Below are 21,860 nucleotides of genomic sequence, written 5' to 3'. Positions count from 1 at the left end.
TCGGCGCATGCGTGTACGGGATGATCTTGATTTCTGTTAGATGCTACAGGAAGACCCATCTTAGTTGTGGATGGCTGCATTGCCGGGCAGGGGGTCCTGGACTATGTGACATAGAGGAAGCGTGCTGAGCACTAACATACACCCAGCGGCTTCAAGCACCTGCTCCCTTGACTTCCCTGCCATAACGGGACTGACTGTACCTTCAACCGTAAGCCCAAGCCAACCCTTTCTCCTTTATATTGCTTTTGTCAAGGTATCTTATCACAGTGATAGGAAAACGGATAAACTACAAATAATAAGAACATGTAATAAATAAACACTTTGAAGAAGATCATTAGTACTTAATTTTAATTAAAATGAACAGTTTAGAAGGACTGGACTGGAATAGTGTTTAAATTCAACTTCTGAAAACTCACATTTATATAAAGGAAATGCAACAGGCTAGCACAGAGGCAAGAAAGGTGCAGCCTCCCTTGTTTCACATGGATGAAGTGTGTTACTCAGGGTAGGACAGTTTTTAGGGGAGGGTACGGGAGAAGAGAAATCAGAGAGGATAAGCCTCCAGGATGTATGTAGTTTAGATGTGGAGTTCTCCAGTGGCCTTAAAATACATTTAGCATATAGGACACGCAGATGCCCTTAACAAAATGGCTGCCACACACTGTAACCACACATTTTATTTGTTTCAGTCTTGTAAGTGCTCACCATGTAGCTCCCTGCTTGCATGGTGCAACATCTGCACACAAAAGGTCCTAGTGCTCACACTCACCCACAACAGTGGAAGTGAGTGAGCTTCTTTTTCACCCTTATATGGAAACCATACTGTAGCTACTGTTTACCCTTGGAGAACTTCTGATTTTGGTCAATTATATTAGAGCAAGAGAAAAAGTGACAGTTGTGCAAACGGGTACTAATGTAATGTCTAGACTGTTATACACAATAAAATACAATTAGGAAAAAAAAAAGAAAACAAGATCACAAACAAAAAATTTCCCTGCCACGTTCATTAAGGTGGCGATTGATAACTGTATGAAAAAGAAAAAGGCTGTAAACGTATAGAAAAGTTCAACTTTGTCTTCTAAACAAATTACAAAATAATTTTTGTTTTTAATCCTTGAGTGTTATTTTGAAAAAAAAAAAAAATGTAAACCTATGGACCTAGTTACCACAAAGACTTGTCCTAAGCCCAGGTTTGACTTTAAAGTTTGGCCTGAGCCAGTTTGGTCTTCAAGTTTTCTCCAAGTTTGTCCATGAATTCGAATGTATTCAAGTAGTCAGAACGTTGTACACTGGTAGGAAAGGGAAAGAAAGGAAATTTAGTTTCTTCTCTGATATGGTAGGAGGTAACTAAAAACATAGCAATGCTACTCACAGTTTCAGAAGAAAATCATGAATGTTAAGAATCTACAAATTGCTGGGCGTGGTGGCGCACACCTTTAATCCCAGCACTCAGGAGGCAGAGGCAGGCGGATCGCTGTGAGTTTGAGGCCAGCCTGGTCTACAAAGCGAGTCCAGGATAGCCAAGGCTACACAGAGAGGCCCTGTCTTGAACCTCTCCCCTCCCCCCCACAAAAAAAGAAACTACAAATCTGCGGGCAATGACTGAGGTTCCTGGGGCTGACTGCACTCAGGGCAGCCGGCAGTGGCTCTGTGCATACATTCACAGAAGGCTACAAGCTGTGTAACTTTGAACTACTAGGAGCTTCAGCTCAGGTTAAGGCTAATGTGACTGAAACCATCCACTTCTTATTTTTTATTCTTAGAAACAACAAAACCCATTCAGGGTACACCCGTCCCACATTCCTGTACACTCTTCAGCATTCTTTTTTTTTTTTTTTTTTTGGTTTTTTGAGACAGGGTCTCTCTGTGTAGCCTTTACTGTCCTGGACTCACTTTGTAGACCAGGCTGGCCTCGAACTTACAGAGATCCACCAGCTTCTATACATTTCTAATTGAAATATAATTATATCACTTTGCTCCCTTCCTTCAATCCTCTCACCCCAGCTCTTCCATGCCCCTCCACTCTCTAATTGATGGCTTTATTTTATTCCCCAATTATGGTTGCTGCACATATGTATATACATGCACAATTATACAAATACAATCTGATGAATCCGTGTGTATATGGTTTCAGGGGTGACTTTTTTCCCCCTGAGATAGGGTTTTTCTGTGTAGCCTTGGTTGTCCTGGAACCCCCTCTGTAGCCCAGGCTGGCCTGTCTCTGCCTCACAAGTGCTGGAATTAAAAGCATGTGCTACCACGCCCAGCTCAGGCCTGACTTAAGAACTTCTTGGGATGAGATGTCTGATTGACAGCTCATCTAGAGAAGACACTGGCTCCCAGGTCCTCAGAGAAACCCGGTAGCCACAGGGACAGTAGACTAGTGGTTGCGGTTACTTCAGGAAGGGACTGCCATCCGGCTTACTTATATTTATACTCAGGCTGTTTACTTCTTGGGAAGGTAAAGAAAACAAAGGGTGGAATGATCTGGTCCCCAAGTTCCTCTCATTGTCTATTCTCTTCTAAAGATTTATTTTTATTATTTTTAAGTTGTGTGTGTGTGTGTGTGTGTGTGTACATGCACACACATTAATGTAGGTCCTGTGTTGGAACCCCTGGAGCTGCACTTATAGGCACTTGTAAACAACCCAGCCTGGGTGCTGGGAACCCCACTCTTGTTCTCTGCAGGAGCAGTAGGTATTGTTTTCTTTCTTTCTTTTCTTTTCTTTTCTTCCTTTCTTTCTTATTATATATACAGTGCTATGTCTGCATGTACACCTGTAGGCCAGAGGAAGGCATCAGATCACATTATAGATGGCTGTGAGCCACCATGTGGTTGCTGGGAATTGAACTCAGGACCTTTGGAGGAGCAGTCAGGGCTCTTAACCTCTGAGCCATCTCTCCAGCAGTAGGTATTCTTAAGCACTGAGCCTTCTCATTTATTTTAGTCAATTGGGACCCTTTCATTTTAACAACTGTCTACTAGATCAGACACCAGCAAATTATAGCCCAACCTATAGAACCAAATCTACCAGAGTTTGACTGGCATGCCACCGTACCCATGCATTTCTATATGTACGTTCTATGACCACCACGCTCCTGCTACAGTGACTAATATAAAAAAGCAAGTGGCTATGGAAAGACTATACATTGCAGAGCTGAGTAGGGGCTCTGCCAGCTACCAGACAACACATAGGCATTGTGTGCCAACCCTAGAGGTGAGGAACAGCTCACATAATTCCAGACCAGGGTGGTTTGACCGCAGAGTGCAGGGCAGCTCACACTTACTTGGGTAAGCCTTTAATGCAGGCAGCTAAGTCCTTAGTCATAAAGCCAGCCTCAATGGTCTCAATGCAGACGTCTTCCAAAGCCTTTGCAAAGAAGCCGAGCTCAGTGTTGTTATCAAGCTTTGCCCTGTGGGCCAAGCCTCGGGACCAAGCAAAAATGGAAGCTAAGGAAAGGAAACACACGGTCACCATTTTTGTCACTCCAGACATGGGGATTCCAAGCACTTTACTCTTTGTAGAGACAGGGGGAGGTTTTTGTTTAGGTGGTGGGCATCCTTCCGTGCTGTGAATTAGGGATGAGTTTTAGGATGGTTGAAAATATTTTATCTGAAGCCCTGTTAAGAAAGATTTACCAATAGCAATTGAGTTGTGATCTGAATAAATTAATAAAATTAAATTTTAACTTAAAAAAAAAAAAGGAAAGATTTACCAGCCAGGTGTGGTGGTGCATGCCTCTAATCCCAGCACTCGGGAGGCAGAGGCAGGCAGATCTCAGTGAGTTAGAGGCCAGCCTGGTCTACAAAGTAAATCTAGTACAGCAAAGGCTATATAGAGAAACCCTGTCTCAGAGAGAGAGAGAGGGAGAGAGAGAGAGAGTGAGATTTACCCATTTGGCATGACACTTCATTGTTCCAGGTGTAAAGAAAAATGCTTTTGAAAACACTCCTCTCTATACCATCTATTCTCCAAAAAAATTAGAAGTTTCATCTTGTACCAAGCGTGGTGACACATGTCTTTAATCCCAGCACTTGGGAAGCAGAGGCAGGTGGATCTCTGTGAGTTCGAGACCAGCCTGATCTACAAAGTCCAGGACAGTCAAGGCAACACAGAGAAACCCTGTCTTGAAAAACCAAAAAGACACATCTTGTGCATTTTAAGGACCTTAAAATAGCTTCTAAGAGCTGAGAAAGGTGGCACACACTCATGACCCCAGCACTTGGGAAGGAGAGACAGGTGAATTGTTACAAGTTCAAGGGTAGCCTATGCTACATATAAAAGTTTTAGGCTAGCCTGAGGTACATAATGATACCTTGTCTCACCACCCACCTTCCAAATAAAACACAGTAGAACAAATGAAAAACAAACCACCACTCCTAGCACTAATGAGCCAGCAGCAACTTGGCGATGACACTGCATGGGAGTCCGTGAGTAGCAAAGGCAGGTGTCTCAGTTCCTCTGAGATCGCCTTTGACTAGCTCCCGGGCTGGAAGTCAGTGAAGCAGATACCATCTTACCAATGGGGTTGGTGGACGTCTCCTGTCCTTTCTGGTACATGCGGTAGTGGCGTGTGACGGTGCCATGGGCAGCCTCTGCTTCTACCGTCTTCCCATCTGGACAAATGAGCACACTGGTCATCATGCCAAGGGAGCCATAACCTGTAAGTGGTAGAGCATGAGTGTTGGGTCCAACTGCATGGACAGCAGTGATCTAGAGATGACAGTAAGGGACCTGATGTAGACAGTGTAGGATGGACTAGGTAAACACAAGTGCATACAGTCATCACTAACGCTTCTGCCCTTCAGAAAGCAGGATTCCCAGCTTCAAGTCTGAGGCCAACTGCCTGGAAAGGCTACTTTGTTCTCTCAGAAGCATCTGCTCTGTGATGGGGCTTATGTGACATCCTGCTTCCGCAGCTCCATGGTTCCCATGACTCAGTTTTCCTGCCTATGAAATTGGATTAATAAAGCACTTACTTCACTGAGTTGCTGTGGCATTAGAGGGACACATGTGATCATGGATGCGTGGTTGCATACTTATATCCCTAAGAAAAGAACTTCCTAATTGTTCTCAGGCGCACAGCATGTTCTTTTCTTCTGGAGAATGGAAGTGGGTTGTCTACCGCCCTCATGTGGCTCATCCTCAGCAGGATGGCAAGAAAAGGCAGATTAAAAGCAGGCTGGCTGGAGGCAGGGGCAGCCCTCTGTTTTCCGTTGCTCTCAACACCCTGACAAAACACCTCTTTTCTGCAGTTCCCTATTCAGAGATCCTTACTCCAACTTTTAAGCCCATGCAACTGCCTTTTCTCTTCACATATTTTCTACTGGATTATAAAGCACCTCCTTCACTTCCTTTATTCTCCCATGACCACCTAACGAAGCTGATAATATAAATTTAGAATAAAAGATTATAGAGTTGGGTGTGGTGGCACAAGCCTTTAATCCCAGAACTCAGGAGGCAGAGGCAGGTGGATCTCTGTGAGTTTCGAGGCTAGCCTAGTCTACAAAGCCAGCCTAGGATAGCCAGGGCTATTACACAGAAAAACCTTGTTTCAAAAAACCAAAACCAAACAAAGAAACAAACAAAAAAGGTTATAAGCAAGCTACGTTTTTAAAAAATTTGGTCGGACTTCAAGAAGATTTTTTTATTTTACTTTTTAGTCCTATTCAACTTTTAAAAATTATTTATTTGGGTGTGTGTGTACATGTGTGCGCATACACAAATATATACGTGTGGCTGCCAGAGGACAGCTTTTGAGGGTCACGTTTCTCCTTCCACTATGTGAATTCTGGGAACTGAACTCTAATCACCAGGCTTGGTGGTAGATGCCATTTCCTGTTCAGCTATTTTACCAGCCCATGTTGTGTAGGTCAGCCTTGGCTTGAGCGAAGCCAATCTATCCCCCTCTTTACGTTGTTATCTCATGCATTTGGTAGGTATTTAAAAGAAAACAAAACAAAATAATTCACATCAAAATTGAAAATCCCTCAGTTTCCCTAGCGTCGTATCTCATGGTGAGAATGTAAAAAGAGAACCAAGGTTCCACTAAGGAATAAAGCGAGGGACCCCTAAACACCAAGGACGTGATCCCGAGAGCTCATCAGTCACCTGGCAACAGGTACTGCGCATGCTCCTGAGGAATTGAGCCGCCTCCTCCTCCTGCCTATCTGCACCAATCTAAATCTCTTCACATTGATCTAAGAGCAACTCCTATGTTGAAATTGGTAAGCATAGGTAAAGAATTTAAAAAGGAAAGATGCCTCTGTGTGGGAGCAGTGGGTCCCTCCGGTCCTTTCGTAGCCCCAAGGCTTCAAATGCAGCGGTTGGTGAGAAGCACCCATCTCACTGTGGGTGCGCCCTGAGCTCTACCAACTCGGTGGCTTCAGGCTCTTCCCAACATCTCTACTAAGACACCAGCTGATGCCACTGTCAAGCTGAGTACATAAAGAAAAGGCTGAGAGCACACTGCAGCTTGTACCTCTTCAAGGAGTGGGAAGCCAGCTTCGGTGCACTGTAATCTGATTGGTTCTCTGGAGTCACGTGACTTACAGGCACTAGGCAAACAAAGGGCCTAGGGTAGTTCTGCTATCAGAGCTTATCGCACTTAGGAAATTGAAATATTGCTTTAGATACTTCCTTCCTATGATGACGGGACAGTTAAAAACAATGGATGTGGAGATTTAGCTCCACTACAGCACTTGCCAGCACATACAAGTTCGTAGGATGGCTTTGTGCATCTTTCACAAGAACTCTGATGACAAACAAGAAAGGGTTTCCCTTATCTACAGTAAAGACACTGCAAAGGCCTATTCCTTCCTCTGTCCACTCCGCATAAGTGTTTGAGATTTTAGAGAGACACGAGGGGACAGAAAGTTGTGTAACCCGTAAGTCTGATGCTAACATTATCTTCCGTTGGGCTGCTCTTCTGATTTTCAAACGGATTAGAGATACTCAGCTTTCACAAGAGCAAAAGCAGTACCTCCCGGGGGAAAAGTAAACATGACTGAAGCTAACACAAACATTCATGTGGGGGAGAGTCAGGTTCACGGAGTTCCCTGGTGCAAACTTGAAACCGACAAGCAGTCTGGTGCCTAGGAAGTCAGGAGTGGCTGTGGATTTATGCGACCCTAGCACCGGGCACAGCCACCCTGCTTCCTGGAATCTCTGAACAGCGTTGGGCTATGCTCACTTCCTTTGTGTTAGAAGCTAAACGTCGAAGAGCATTTGTTTCATAGGGCACTAGGACAGCCTTCCAGCTGGTACAGCACCGTAGTTAGGACTCCTTGCCAGATGAATGGCCCCTTGGATATGCCACCCTCAGTGCTAGAGTCCCCCACTTTACTTCTTTTTCTTGGTTTTCTCTCTACATTTTTGTTTGTTTGTTTGTTTGAGACAGAGCCTCTCTACGTATTCCCAGCTGTCCTTGAACTCATTACGTAGACCACTCTGACCTTGGAACTCTAAGAAACTCACCTACTTCTGCCTCCTGGGATTAAGGATGTTTACCACAACACCTGGCTCCTTTTCACATTCTCATTATGAGATATGAGGATAGGGAAATTGAGTGTTTAGACATGGCATTAGCTACCCACCGGCAGCTTTGAAACTTCAAGTGGGGGAGGCAGAGGCAGGCAGATCTCTGTGAGTTCGAGGCCAGCCTGGTCTACAAAGGGAGTCCAGGACAGCCAGGGCTACACACATAGAAACCCTGTCTTGAAAAACTGAAAAGAAAAGAAAAGAAAGAAAAGGAACTTCAAGTGGGGTAAAAGTCTGAGATGCGTTTCCATCCTAAGGCTGGAGCCAGGGCTGTCAGATCACTTAGAGACTTCCTGTGTGACCTTAAATAAAGCCACGTTCCCAGGAGGAGCCTGTTGCACCTAGCACCTAAGTGTGCCTCAGGCCTCCTTGCGCTGCTAACATTTCATCATTCGACACTGAAGGATTAAGACATTCCCTTCTCACACCTGAGAACCCTGTGGAATGACCTCACTGCCAGCAGTCATGTGCCTCCTCTCCGTGGTCCTCTGGCTGTTTACCTTGGGCAACGGAGTCTGACTGCACATCGCCATCATAGTTTTTACAGGCCCAGATGAAGCCTCCTTCTGACTTCATGGCCTGGGCCACCATGTCATCAATGAGCCTGTGCTCGTACCAGATCTTCTGTGCTTCAAACTGGGATTTGTATTGCCTATAACAAACAAAGAGAAAGCAAGAATTAAACAGAATTAGTTAGGGATACCTTCTGCAACTCCCCAAAGGGACAGGAAACATTATTTTTGTAGATATAGCACAAACATGGGACTGACACACGTGTGCTTAAGATTCCTACTCAATCATATTTAGACACTAAACCCTCAAACTGGCCATCCCTAAGAACAACGTTGTCTCTTATGAAGGTCTAAGAATGAGGGGAGAAAAACAGATTCTCTTGTGTGCTTCTTTACTTCCTACCAATTAAAATATAATGATCAGATTCTGCAATTCAACTTATTTAAAGAATATAATAGTGCACAGATGGGCTGTATGAAGAGGAATCTCACTCCTTCAAAGATCTGTCATCTAATTTCTTTCTTTCTTCCTTCCTTTCTTTCTTTCTTTTTCTTTCAGTGTTTTTAGACAGGGTTTCTCTGTGTAATAGCCCTAGCTGTCCTGAAACTCTCTTTGTAGACTAGGATGGTCTCGAACTCACAGAGATCTGCCTAGCTCTGCCTCCCCAGTGCTGGGATTAACGCCTGGCTGTGTCATCTAATTTCTAAGCCCCTGCCTGAACACTTGCCCTAACAGGGAGGTCACCTTACGAACTGACACACGAAGGCCTCATGTGTGGCTGGGATGAAAACTGTTACACACTAAGGCAAATGGCAGGTTAAAACAGACCTTTCAATCCTAGCAAAGACCTTTAGAAAGAAATAAATTGGGCCTGCCTCAGAAACTCACACTTTTGAAACACCATTACATTATAACATAAACTGTTTACTTTATTCAAACACTAAACAATCCTGCCCTTACCAAAAAAAATATGTGGCCCTTATTTAAAAACACATTTACCAGGCTGGGTGTGGTGGTACATGCCTTTAATCCCAGCACATAGGGAGGCAGAGGCAGGAAGATCGCTATGAGGCCAGCGGGGTCTACAAAGCAGGTCCAGGAGAGCCAAGGCTATACAGAGAAACCCTGTCTCGAAAAACTAAAACAAACAAACAAAAAAACCAAAACACACATTTACCTTCTAAGTGCATTTAAAGGTACTTTCCTTTCATTCCTACTAAACCTCAGCTCTGCCATTACCTAAAGTAAGGGTTGGTGATGTCGCACACTCAGTTCGTCCCAGGGGTTATGCCCTAGATGCCAGCTTACTTGGAAACAGGAAAGGGAACAAACGCGCTGTATTTACTTGTCATAGATCTCCTGAAAGATGTCTTTGAAGCGCCCGTCGTACTTCTTCAGGATGGTGTTCTTGGTGCTCAGGTACAAAGGCCAGCCCTTGGACAGAGCCATTTGGAAGGAGCTGTGTGCAAAATCTTCAATTGACTTGTCCTGGTTGTACATGCCCATGGCGACACCACCGCCTTCTGTGCAGGGGAAGCCATCAAGAACAAAGAGGAGAGAGGTAAGGATGCTGCTGTTTGTAGCAAAGGTAAAAACTATGTACAAGGAACTTCAAACCTAGCCAGGCGTGGTGGCGCATGCCTTTAATCCCGGCACTCGGGAGGCAGAGGCACATGGACCTCTGTGAGGTTGAGGCCAGTCTGGTCTACAAAGTGAGTCCAGGACAGGGAAGGCTACACAGAGAGACCCTATATCTGTACTCCTCAGTAAGGAGGAAAGGCTTGCATTTTAACTACTGGGTAAATTTTTCTAATTTCCTGGGGGATACTGAGCACAACTATGGTAATTGGTGTATATAATTACAGTCCGTGTAATCACTGGTGTTTCACAACTCCTATTAATTGACCTTTGTTATTACTAAAAGTCAGAACCTGAATCCATGCCAAGGCCCCAGGGTAACTTGGCATAGAACGTGAATAACGCTAAAACCCGAAGAACTAGGTTCTATTAAACCAATACTGCTTGGAGGAGGCAAGGAAACCAAAAGCTATAGAGGCCCGGGTTCCCTGTTTGTGTGAGTGCTTTGATTTTGGGGCAGAGTTTCCCCTAATGAACCTTTAAGGTAAATGTGTATATGTGTGCATGATGTGTATGTATATGTGACTGTATGCACATGCACATTCATGTCACAGGGTGTGGAGGTCAGGACAACTTCAGGTGTTGGTTGGTTTTCCACCTTGTTGACAGCACGGTCTCCAGTTGCTAATGGCTGTGTGGGCCAGGATAGACAGCTTGTAACTGCCAGGGGCTCTCTTGTTCTAAAGCACCAGAATTACAGCCCTACAACAGCGCTTAGCTTTTACGTAAGCTCTGGTGATGCAAACTCTGGACCTAAAATTTGTGTGGCAAATGCTTTACCCACAAAACCATTTCTATCCCTGAATGCTTTTTTTTTTTTTTTTTTTTTTTGGCCTTACTTTTAGCTCACAATTCCAAAAGAGACTTGAAAATGTTTTTTGTTTTGTTTTGTTTTTGTTTTTTCAAGACAGGGTTTCTCTGTGTAGCCTTGGCTGTCCTGTACTAACTTTGTAGACCAGGTTGGCCTCGAACTCACAGCGATCCACCTGCCTCTGCCTCTGCCTCCCAAGTGCTGGGATTAAAGGTGTGCGCCACCACACCTGGCTTGAAAATGTTTAGAAGGCTGTTTTTTGATGTTTTTGTTTTGTGATGGGACCCAAGACCCCACATGTTAGGCAAGTGTTCTACCAATGAGCCATACCTCCAGCCCTACTAAGCCAGGGCAGGTGTGTGTGTGTGTGTGTGTGTGTGTGTGTGTGTGTGTGTGTGTGTATGTGTGTGTTTAATGTTTTGCTCTCCCAGCAGATTCCCAAAAAGACAAAATGAAAATTTTAGCAAATAATGAAATGAATTCTAAATAGCCTAACAGAACAAGGACAGAGGACAGGAGATCTGCCTTTTGAACACTTAATTTATACAATTCACAAACAACAGATGGCTGACACCCGTCCCCAAGACAAATGCATACTTACATCCTTGTCTTTGTCTCTTTGCATTTTCACCTGAGCAGGTAGGTGACTCTATTGGTGCCATGGGAAAACATGGAACCAATCTCTTTCTTCCTTCCTTCCTTTCTTTCTTTCTTTCTTTTTTTTCCAGACAGGGTTTCTCTGTGTAGCCTTGGCTGTCCTGGACTAGCATTGTAGACCAAGCTGGCCTCAAAGTCATAGAGATCCGCCTGCCTCTGCCTCCCAGTGCTGGGATTAAAGGTGTGCGCCACCACGACCAGCCTAATCACTTTCTTATTTTAGACTTAGATGTTCCTCAGAAATGTTGTTGAGTCAGGTTATCTTTTATGCAGTTGCACAACTAGGTTTCCTGCCCCCCACAGTTTTGGAGATAAGGTTTCTTTTCTTCCTTCCTTCTTTCCTTTCTTTCTTTCTTTCTTTTTTTAATGATTTACTTACTTATACAGTATTCTACCTGCATGTGAGCCAGCAGGCCAGAAGGGGTCATCAGGCCACATTATAGATGGTTCTGAGCTGCCATGTGGTTGCTGGGAATTGAACTCAGGACCTTCAGAAGAACAGCCAGTGCTCTTAACTTCCGACCCATCTCTCCAGCCCAGAGATAAGGTTTCTCTGTGTAGCCTTGGCTGTCCTGGAACTCTCTTTGTAGACCAGACTGTCCTCAAATTCACAGAGATCTGCCTGTCTCTGCTTCCTGGGTGCTGGGATTAAAGGCATGTGCCACCACCACCTGGCCATAACTAGGTTTTTAAAAAATGGTAACAGGGGTGCCTAAGGCATCTGCTGAAATGAAATGCCGCTGAGATGGACTGCACATACCTTCAAAGTTATGCACCACGTATGTCACCTTTTGACTTCCATCTTTTGGTGTGTAGGTTATCTCTACTTTTCCAGGCCCAGGAACAACAAAATCAGTTGCTCTGTACTGTGAAGAGGGGAAGGAAGACCCATTAGGAAATGTACTCCGAGCCGGGCATGGTGGTACATGCCTTTAATCCCAGCACTTGGGAGGCAGAGGCAGGTGGATCACTGTGAGTTTGAGGCTAGCCTGGTCTATACAAAGCAAGTCCAGGACAGCCAAGGCTACACAGAGAGACCATGTTTCAGGGGAGGAAAAAAAAAAAGGGAAACGTACTCTGCCAGAAATTTTAAGGAAAAAAAAAAAAAAGAAAGAAAGAATATCGAGCCAAACACCAGTAGTGTAACTTGAGGCTCTTTGGTTTTAAAAGATGGGGTTGGAAGGGGCCCACTTCTAGGGAGCTCTACTAGTTGGTAAGAGCACATGCTGAAGATGAGTATTTTTTCATCAGGAGCCCACTGTATATACGGCCGTCTTATGAGCATCAATTCAGAAAGGGTCGAGAATAACATAAAGTTCTGCCTTTAGCTTTGTTGCTGCTGCTGTGAAGCAGGTTGTGTGTGTGGGGGGGGGGGGGTAGGAGGTTCATTTCAGCTCAGTTCCAAATGACAGTCACCACAGAGGGGAAATCACAGCTGAAGAAGCAGAGGATGCTGGCCACATCACAGCCATGGCCAGGAATGGAGAGCAGCGAATGCGCGCACGCTTCTGCTCAGCTTGCTCTCTTTCATTCAACCCAAGGCCCAGCGTGGGAAATAGTGCCCCCTGCCCCTCCCCCCATGTGCAGGAAGGACCTTCCCACGTAAACTAACTGCGTTAAAAAGAAAAATCCCTCATGTGGCCTGAAACACTTTGTACAGATCTATGAACTGTAAACAGTGAGTCAACATGCTGCTTCCAAAAAAATAAATAAATAAAGATAAAAAAAGATAACCTATTCTTCAAATGACCGATACCACAAAAATTAAGCAACAAAAAGGACAGACAAACAAACAAACAAAAAATCCTGAATAGGCAGTATGCTAAGAAGGGCAGGGCTAATGAGTGGGGAATCTGTACTTCTGTCATTTGGAATCCTTACTCAGGGATCTGGGAGACATCTCTGAGGGGCTGGCCAGGATGAAGAGCGCTCCTGAGCCACAGTGTGAAACAAAAGCCACGTGACCCGTCAAGGACCAAGCCGGTGACCCTGTCTCAGGGACCCAGACATCTGCTGTGGCCACAGTTTTCAGGGTTGACTCCATAGAAGCCTTTAGGTGTTAGCAGTACAGGGCTCTGGTTTTGTTTAAGGTTCGTGTTGATACGTAAGCTACTTTCAATTAAAACCTGAACTTCGGTTTCAACAGACTTTGGAGTTTGTGCCATTGACAGCTTTTCTGCTCAGTTCACCAATGAGACTATCTGTGCAAGCACAGAAGGGACATTTGTTTTCAAATCAACATAGAATGCGTTCATCAGACTGATTTCAACTACTTCATAAAATTCAAGTTTCACCTGCTCTAGGATGGGATTCAAATTTCAGAAGTGAAACAAAGAAACAAAAACAAACCAGCAAAAACTCAAAACAAATCAAAGCAGCAATGCAATAAAACCATCACCATTACTGCCAACAGCAAATCTCATGAAAGGGTCCCTCTGTGCAGTGAGCATTGAAAACTACCAATCTGGCCGGGCATGATGGTGCACGCCTTTAATCCCAGCACTTGGGAGGCAGAGGCAGGAGGATCTCTGTGAGTTCGAGGCCAGCCTGGTTTACATAGTGAGTTCCAAGACAGCCAAGGCTACACAGAGAAACCCTGTCTCAAAAAACAAAAAACAACAACAAAAAAGAAAACTACTGATTTGAGTCTATAGTTTTAACAGTGCAAAAACTGGCAGTATCATATAGAATAACTTTTTAAAAAGATTTATTATGTATACAGTGCTCTGCCTGCATGTATACCTGCACACCAGAAGAGGGCATCAGATCACATTACAGATGGTTTGTGAGCCACCATGTGATTGCTGGGAATTGAACGCAAGACCTCTGGAAGAGCAGCCAGTGCTCTTAACCTCTGAGCCATCTCTTAAGCCCTCATATGGAATAATTTAACAAAAAGATAAGCTATGTTTGGGGAAAATGTGTTACACTGGGAGCTTATTTGAAAGTTTATCTGTATCTTTGCCCTTTGCTAAACACATGTAAATGTACAGTTTATGCATAATCTGTGTTGGACCTCTCTTAAGGGCATAGGCACCTAAAGAACAAAACATAGAAAGTGGACTAAAGATCTATGAAAAATAAAATGAAAATATGGTCAAGTGACTTACTTGGTCCCCATAAGCATGACGACCAATGATGATGGGTTTCACCCAGCCTGTCACCAGCCTGGGGATATTTTTGCAGATAATAGCTTCTCTGAAGACAGTGCCACCCAGAATGTTTCGGATGGTGCCGTTTGGAGATTTCCACATTTGTTTCAACTTGAACTCCTCAACCCTCTTCTCATCGGGGGTGATAGTGGCACACTTGACGCCAACGTTGTATTTCTTTATAGCCTCTGCAGCATCCTTAGTGACCTGGTCATTGGTGGCATCACGGTTCTCAATGCCTAAGTCATAGCTTGGAGAAGGGAGGGAGAGATTGTCAGTGCAACAGTGTAGACAAACTGACAGGCTGCAACATGCATGCAGAGCTTACAGGACCAAAGTGAAGACTCCAGACATATCTAAGTATGTCAAGTTTTAGCATCAATATACCCTATAAAAAGATGAGTGCCTGCCTACAAAAAAAAAAAAAAAAAAAGAAGCGAAGACACACTAGGCGGCTGTGTCTGAACTGCAGTGGGAAGTTATCTATCAGGAAACCGCTCCACTCTGACAAACTGCCTTCTGCTGAAGGCAGCAATGGCACACAGACAACCCTTTGGCCTGGTTTCCCTCCAAATAACTAGCATATAAATTAAAGCCAAGTACAACTTTGTTTTTCCAGAGTAAGTTTTATACTTTATAAATAAAGAGGTGGAGAGGTGAAAGGATGAAAGGCCTGCTTTGTGTCTCTGGCACTCAAGTGGTGGGAAGGTTAGTAGCTCTACATGATCAGTGCCAAAGGAGCTAAGGACGCCTTTGTATAAGCCAGTTAGTCACACAGTGAACCTTCCCCTGCTTCTTGGGTAAGTCTCTTTGTCTTGGAAACAAGCCTGCAGTTTATTGGATAAGCAATGGGATCTACCAGCCATCTTGTACGCACTGTATTTAGCACCAGCTCCCACAGTGCAGACCATACACAGAGCAATGAATGCTGGCTGGCCACGGAGCATAGGAAATAACCATAAAGCTTAAGTATGTAATGGTTTATTGAAAGTGATACAAGCTGGGGCGTGATGGTACAAGCCTTTAACTCAGCACTTGGGCAGTAGAGAGGCGGTGGGGGGGGGGGTTCTCTAAGTTTGGGGCCAACCTGATCTACAGACTGAGTTCCAGAACAGCCAGGGATACACAGAAAAAACCCTGTCCTGAAAAAGCCAAAACCAGGCAGAGGCAGGCAGATTATTGTGAGTTCGAGGCCAGCCTGGTCTACAAGGTGAGTAAATTTATTAAGTGATTTGTTTTGTTTTTCATGGCCTTAGAGAAAAGTTTCAGCTCTCAAACCCAGTTTAAGTGGTTTCAGTGTTTGTATCTTCCTTTCCTGAGTTATTCTAACCACTGGCGCAAACAGATAGTCACTTTGTGTTTCGAAACAAAAATATTATCTCCTTTGGCTTTAGATGACTCATACACACTTAACACACCCATCTACTTTCTTATCACAGATATCCAATCCCGACTCCTCAGGAAATGTGGACAATATTTTCACGTTATAGGAGAATCGACCAACAGATGAGTAGCTCCTCCAACCCCACCCCGCCTTGTTTTAATATTTACAGGAGAAAGGAAAAAAAAATGGCCTAGACCACTGTGTAGCCTCTATTAAAAAGAAAAAAGAAAAAGAAAAACTGAGCCTGGTGGTAGTGGTGCACATCTTTAATCCCAGCACTTGGGAGGCAGAGTCAGGTGGATCCCAGTTAAGGCCAGCCTGGTTTACAGAGTGAGCTCTCAGACAGCTAATGTTATACAGAGAAACCCTGTCTCAATAAACAAAAACCACACAAAAATGGGGGAAAAAACACATAAAACAGAACAAAAAACAAAACTTACTATCCCACATCCCTTCCCCACCGTAATAACCAGATCAGCATAATACCTGGGGAACTATTTAAAAATCTGCTTGAGTTTTAAATTGCCTACAGTCAAGTATACCTTTTCTTCCTAGGCACAGGGCCTCACACTGTCCTCCAGCCTAGCTTGGAACTCACAGCAACCCTTTTGCCTCAACCTTTCAAGGGCTGGGATTACCAGCATGAGCCACAAGGATTCTTCTGGCCAGGGAGAGTTCAGTCACTAAAGTGCTTGTCCTGCAAGCACAAGGACCTGAGTTCAATCCCCAGAACCCACGTTCAAAGACAAAATAAAATAAAAATAAAAAATAAGGACTGGTCATTAAAAAAAAAAAATCCAGACATGATTATGCATTTGTAATCTCTGAGCAAGGAGGATCCCTGGGGCTTGCTGGCCAGTCAGCTCAGTTTATTTGGTGGGTTCCAAGCCAGTGGGGGCGAAAAAGATATCCAGGGTTGTTCTACAGCCTACATGTACAATCATGTACACAAACAGACAGACAGAAACACACAAACACATAGGGGTAAGGGGGACGGAGGGAGGAAGGGAGGGAGGCAAGGGAGGGAGAGACTCCAGACTAACAGCCTCTGGCTATTCAGCTGGTGCATGGGGCCCCAGGTCAGCTTGGCCTATCTATATCCTAAGTCCCAGGCTGACTAAGGCTACCAGGTGAGGCCTTGTCTCAAAAACCACAAAACAAAACAATAACCAAACCAAACCCCGAAAGAAGGTCTAGGGAAGTGGCTTAGCAGTTAGGAGCGCTTGCTCCTCTTGTAGAGGACCTGGGCTGGTTTGGAGGCAGCACCCATGTGCTGGCTCACAACCACCTGTAGCTGCACATCAGGCAGTCTGATGCTGGCCCCAGGTACGCACGCTGCACATATGCATACACCCATGTGGCCAAAAACTCATACACATAACATAAAGAAAATCTGAAAACAAAACATGGACCCCCCTGCCCCACGGGGTAGAAGGTGGGGGTGGGGGTGGGGTAGATTCAGGCTTACACAATCAAAAGGTAGCTAATGACATAACTTAACTAAATATCTGCACACAACTAAGCAACAGGATGTGCACAGAGTTGTTCCGGGTCAAAGCAAAGACAGACATTAATACTTTGCCTTAAACAAATTGCTCAACATTATACCATGCCAGCCTTTGACCACTTTAACCCTTTACCAAAACAAACAAAAACAAACAAACAAACAAAAGCCTTAAAGCTCTAATCACAAAATACAAGTATTATGTATGTTAAAAAAAAAAAGTCAGGTACATTTTGAAATAATTATGTTTCTGAGTTTGCTAGCTACATGGAAGAGCAATCGGTTTACCTATGCAGATCCAGTTCCACATAGGGAAGAATGAGTTTTTCTTTAATCAATTCCCAAATGATTCGTGTCATTTCGTCTCCTTGCATCTCCACCACAGAACCGCCATGGATTTTTCTGGACATTTTTACTTCGAAAACCCTAAAATAAATAAATAAATAATTGCTTTGTCATGTTATAAAGTAGAAATGAAGTATCAATAATTTGGTGACTATGAGAGAGAGAGAGAGAGAGAGAGAGAGAGAGAAAGAGAGAGAGAGTTTATATTGTCACAATTACATTTACCAGCAGAACTGAGAACTTCTCTGTGTAAGACACTTAGCAGATAAGTTTCTGGAACTCAATTAGAAGAACTCAACAAAGCAGAGCCAATACTACCCATCAGATACAAGTTAAAGATTAACTTATAGCAGAACATAAAGCCCATAATTAATTCCAGTTCACCATGACCATGCTTTCAAGGCAAACAAGAAAAGAGACAGCAGCAAACTTATCTCAGTTCCGATACCACACTTTCATGGCCACGGTCCTCCACGGTATTACACAACAGTTATGACTAGGCTATTTTTCTGCAGTGGCAAACACAGCTAATAAAAGATCACAATGACTGGAATGTCCACAATTTTTGTTTTGGTTCATTATTTCCTTCTTGGTGAATATGAACTCTGCCATAATCTTCCTATATCTCAGAAGGCACCAATGATATATGTCAGATTCCCCTAGCTGTATCTATTGATTTTTAAAGCATCTGTTAACTAAAGAACTGAAGCTGTGTGGTGGCTATTATTCCCTTTCTCCTGGATTTAATTTCCGTGGGATGGGCGGGCTTGAGGCACCCCTAGATTTCCTGCGTCCTTGGGTCTCACATTTTCCTTTTTTCTTTTTTGGTTTTTCCGAGACAGGGTTTCTGTCTGTAATAGCCCTGGCTGTCCTGGATTCACTTTGTAGACCAGGCTGGCCTCGAACTCACAGGGATCCAACTGCCTCTGTCTTCTGAGCGCTGGGATTATAGGCATGCACCACTGTGCCCGGTGGGTGCATATTTTCTGACTTTCCCCAACTTCAACTTTTGAGGGCAAGTGTGATCCAGCCCAGAGTTACCAGCTCATTTACATAGCTGGATTCCAATCTGACAAATCTGTGCAAGTCCAGAAAACAAACAGCATAGACTAGTTTAAACAATAGAGGCCCTTTGCTGTGCTTATTTCCATAAATCTCAAGCTTCTATCTTAAGCCTTTTTTTTTTTTTCCTGGCTTAGTCCAAGCTGCAAAACATTCAGGGTCACTGAGGAAGCAGTTGCAGAATATGGTTGGAAAGTTCCTGCTTCCTTCTCTTGCAGTATCTACATTTGCACCCACACCCAATTACAGTGTACAGTGTGAACACATTAATAAAATCAGGTTGGAGAGCAAAATTGCTAATTCTCACCTTGACGGTGAATGGACTTCCAGTGACAACAAAGCCTCTCAGTTTTGCTGACTCAAACAACTGTAGTTTCAATTTACTCCTAAATTAAATTAAAAAAAAAAACTCTCCTAAATCAAAACAAAACCAGGAATAGAAAGTCTTAACATACAAATACCCCCGTCAGGAGGAGGATTTACTTGGTTTTAATACTAGCCTGACAGCCCAGTTTATCTGGTTTAAAGTACAGTGGTGCGTGTATCTGGAGGGGCAAAGGGCGGTTTATTTATTTGCACAGGAACCTTCTAAATGAAGGTCAGAAGGGTAGGGTGAGTGCCTGGCTCCTCGTCTTTTTGCGGGTCTCTGGTTTGCTCGACCTCGGCTGACACTGTGAACCAACAGATATCCCTGTGGGCGTTGTGCAAGGTCTGCAACTGAAGCTGACTCGGTTCCTCCTTCCAGAGGCTCATGCCTACCCCTTTTCTCAGCGGTGCCAGGACCTTTAACACCAGGTCCACCCAGCTGCCTGCAGAACTCCTCCTCCAGGACTCAGCTGGAGCAGCAGGAGCAGGCAAAGGGGAAGGTGGAAGGCGGCCTTCCTCCCAAACCCGGGGGTGCCCCCAAGTGGCTAAACGAACACACCAGACTGAAGCTGGAGGCCCGCCCACTTCACCCCTTCCCTCACTTACACCTTCATAAGCACTTCAACGGCCTCAAGGCAGGACCCACCCCTGAACCCTGAAGGAGTGCTCGGTACACGCCTAAATTCCCGGCTTACACCCGTTCGGCAACCAGTTCCCCGCGGTTGCATATTTTCTTTCTCTTACCCACCCAACACTCAAAAGAGTTCTGTGCGTCCTCCCCGCAGCTAAATTCTCCTCCGCGGGTGCAGATCTGCCACTTGTCACTGCTTGCAACGCCCTCACCGCCCAAATCTTACGATCCCACCCTCGGGAGCGCCCTTCTATACCAAAAGGCAAAGGCAGGCTGCACTCCTCCGCTACCCCCAGTTCCCTTCCCTAAACCCAAACTCTGGCTGCACCAGGGCCTTGCCACTCAATTCATCTCTGCATATCGAAGACCGGAGTTTTCTTCCTTTTCTCTACACTCCAGCCTTCTTTGGAATTTTCTAACAGAGAGGGGCGGCGGCGGCCCGCTCCGAGCCCCGGGGCACCTGTAGGGGTGGGGAGGGGGTGGGGAGCGCCAGCTTGCAGCCCGAGGCGCCCCGGCTACTCACCGGTTCACACCCTTGAGCACACAAGCTGTCCCAACCCGGCCCCAGCTGGCTCAGCATCCACCACAACCTTTGCACGGACGCCCAAGGGGCAGGGTCAAGGCTTTTTAACTTCCCGGCTTTGTCTCCTCCCAGGCCCCACCCCCTCAGCCCACCTCCTGTAGCCCCGCCCCCTCGGAGACGCCATTCGCCCGGCACTGACTCTCTGGGGTGGGCGGGGCCGTAGATGGAGATCAAATCTAGGATGCAGCGTCGGGGGTGTTCCTGGTGGGGGAGTGGGGGGTGGGGCTGCCACGCCGCTGGGATTCCTCGGGAACACCCTGCGGCCGACGAGCTGGACTGCCATCTACTGGCAGTCTACCGGACGCGCTGAGGCCGAGGATTCTGGGCTTCTTAGCCATAGAAGAATCCGATCTGAGTGTCTTGCTTCTCAGTAAAGGCACAAGAGACTAGATTGGATCTTCGGCAGGTTCCCTTCCTGGTGTTTCCAAGGATACTTCTAGGGCTGGAATGTGCCTTTTGGAGAGTGTGCATTTGTGGGTTTCAAAGGTGGGTGGTGGCCGTGGGGAATATAGATGCTGCTAGCATGCAAAGGCTGGCCAGGCCTCCATATCACCTCAATAATTTTCTCCCTTACCAAAGATTTGTGTTCCCAAGTGTTGCTAAGTATAAATAAGCCCCGCTCAGCATGTGCCATGGAAGACAATGAAGTTTATTTTCTAGGTTCCGACCAAGCTGCACTAGAGATACGCGATACAGGATCTTAGAATGCTAAGTAAGAGTGGGTTAAAAATATTCCTCTCTTTCTAGAGATTTTTCTGCTTGCATTCCTTAGTCTTGAAAAGAAGAATATTATGACTTGTAGGACAATAGATCCTTGGTTGTTCAAGGTTCAGTGCTCCAAAATTCATTTGTTTTTTTTATTACTTTTTAAAATTAATTTATTCATATTACATCTCGATTGTTAGCCCTTCCCCTGTCTCCTCCCATTCTTCCCTCCCTCCCACTTCCCCCCTTCTCCCTTCTCCTATGTCTGTGATTGAGGGAGACCTCCTCCCCCTATATATGCTCTTAGAATATCAAGTCTCTTCTTGGTAACTTGCTATCCTTCCTCTGGGTGCCGCCATGCCTCCCCATCCAGGGGACGTGGTCAAAAGAGGGGCACCAGAGTTCGTGTGAGGATTCAGCCCGGTGCAATGGTGCCTGCCTCTGATCCCAGCACTTGGAAGGCAGAGGCAGGCAGATCTCTGTGAATTCGAGGCAAGCCTGGTCTACAAAGCAAGTCCAGGACAGCCAAGGCTACATAGAGAAACCCTGTCTCTAAAAACCATAAGAAAACAAACCATCCAGCAATGTATTGTAAAGTTACGAATACAGCGCAGTTAGCAAGATGCATTTTGGACACCGGAAGGTGATAGTATTTTTTCTAGGTGGAAAAGGAATAACACACATGGTGTCACCTGTTAGTGTGATTGTATAACTTCATCTCTAATTTCATACCCTAAATCACGTGAGATTGTAAATGTTACTTCCTGCCACGTATTAACTCTTGTTTATTACTAAAAGTAACCATGCATAGCCATTCTGCTTCTAGAAAGTATTCTAGAATGAATTCAAGAAACAGAATATAACACAATAAGAAGCATCAATTGTAGATGATGGAAAAGATTAAAAGGATGCATAGGGTACCACACAGGACCAAAGTGAATTCAAACATAAACTGACTTCTCAATATG

At 44.9% G+C, this 21,860-nt stretch overlaps 1 protein-coding gene across 2 annotated transcripts; it reads right to left on the bottom strand.

Annotated features, from left to right (window-relative positions):
- Nucleotides 1-326: 326 nt before the first annotated feature.
- IDH1 (isocitrate dehydrogenase (NADP(+)) 1) lies at nt 327-20,251 on the bottom strand. 2 transcript variants are annotated; one of them, XM_084778086.1, is made up of 10 exons: nt 20,128-20,251; nt 18,915-18,993; nt 17,489-17,626; nt 14,271-14,562; nt 11,921-12,026; nt 9,400-9,577; nt 8,042-8,193; nt 4,523-4,663; nt 3,289-3,451; nt 327-1,289 (listed from the first exon to the last, which is right to left on the bottom strand). In XM_084778086.1, exons 3-10 carry the CDS (start codon nt 17,608-17,610, stop codon nt 1,199-1,201), a joined length of 1,245 nt encoding a protein of 414 aa, XP_084634212.1. In that variant the 5' UTR covers nt 17,611-17,626; nt 18,915-18,993; nt 20,128-20,251; the 3' UTR covers nt 327-1,198. The 2 variants fall into 2 exon arrangements, with proteins under 2 accessions (XP_084634212.1, XP_084634213.1); XM_084778087.1 differs by lacking the exon at nt 18,915-18,993 and having other exon boundaries at nt 20,128-20,228.
- Nucleotides 20,252-21,860: the final 1,609 nt, after the last annotated feature.

The sequence above is a fragment of the Acomys minous genome (assembly GCF_964271855.1).
Source record: "Acomys minous genome assembly, chromosome: 4".
NCBI lineage: Eukaryota > Metazoa > Chordata > Mammalia > Rodentia > Muridae > Acomys > Acomys minous.
The sequence above is the reverse complement of the archived record's forward strand: the minus strand, read 5'-3'. Positions and strand labels throughout refer to the sequence as shown.

Bases quoted from the DNA above. Each gene is read 5' to 3' on its own strand.
- IDH1 (XM_084778086.1), bottom strand. From the start codon at position 17,610: ATGTCCAGAAAAATCCATGGCGGTTCTGTGGTGGAGATGCAAGGAGAC. The intron at 14,563-17,488 runs GTAAACCGATTG...CCCTTCTCCAAG, and splicing joins GTGGAACTGGATCTGCATAG to CTATGACTTAGGCATTGAGA. The intron at 3,452-4,522 runs GTAAGATGGTAT...TCCTTTCCTTAG, and splicing joins GACGTCCACCAACCCCATTG to CTTCCATTTTTGCTTGGTCC.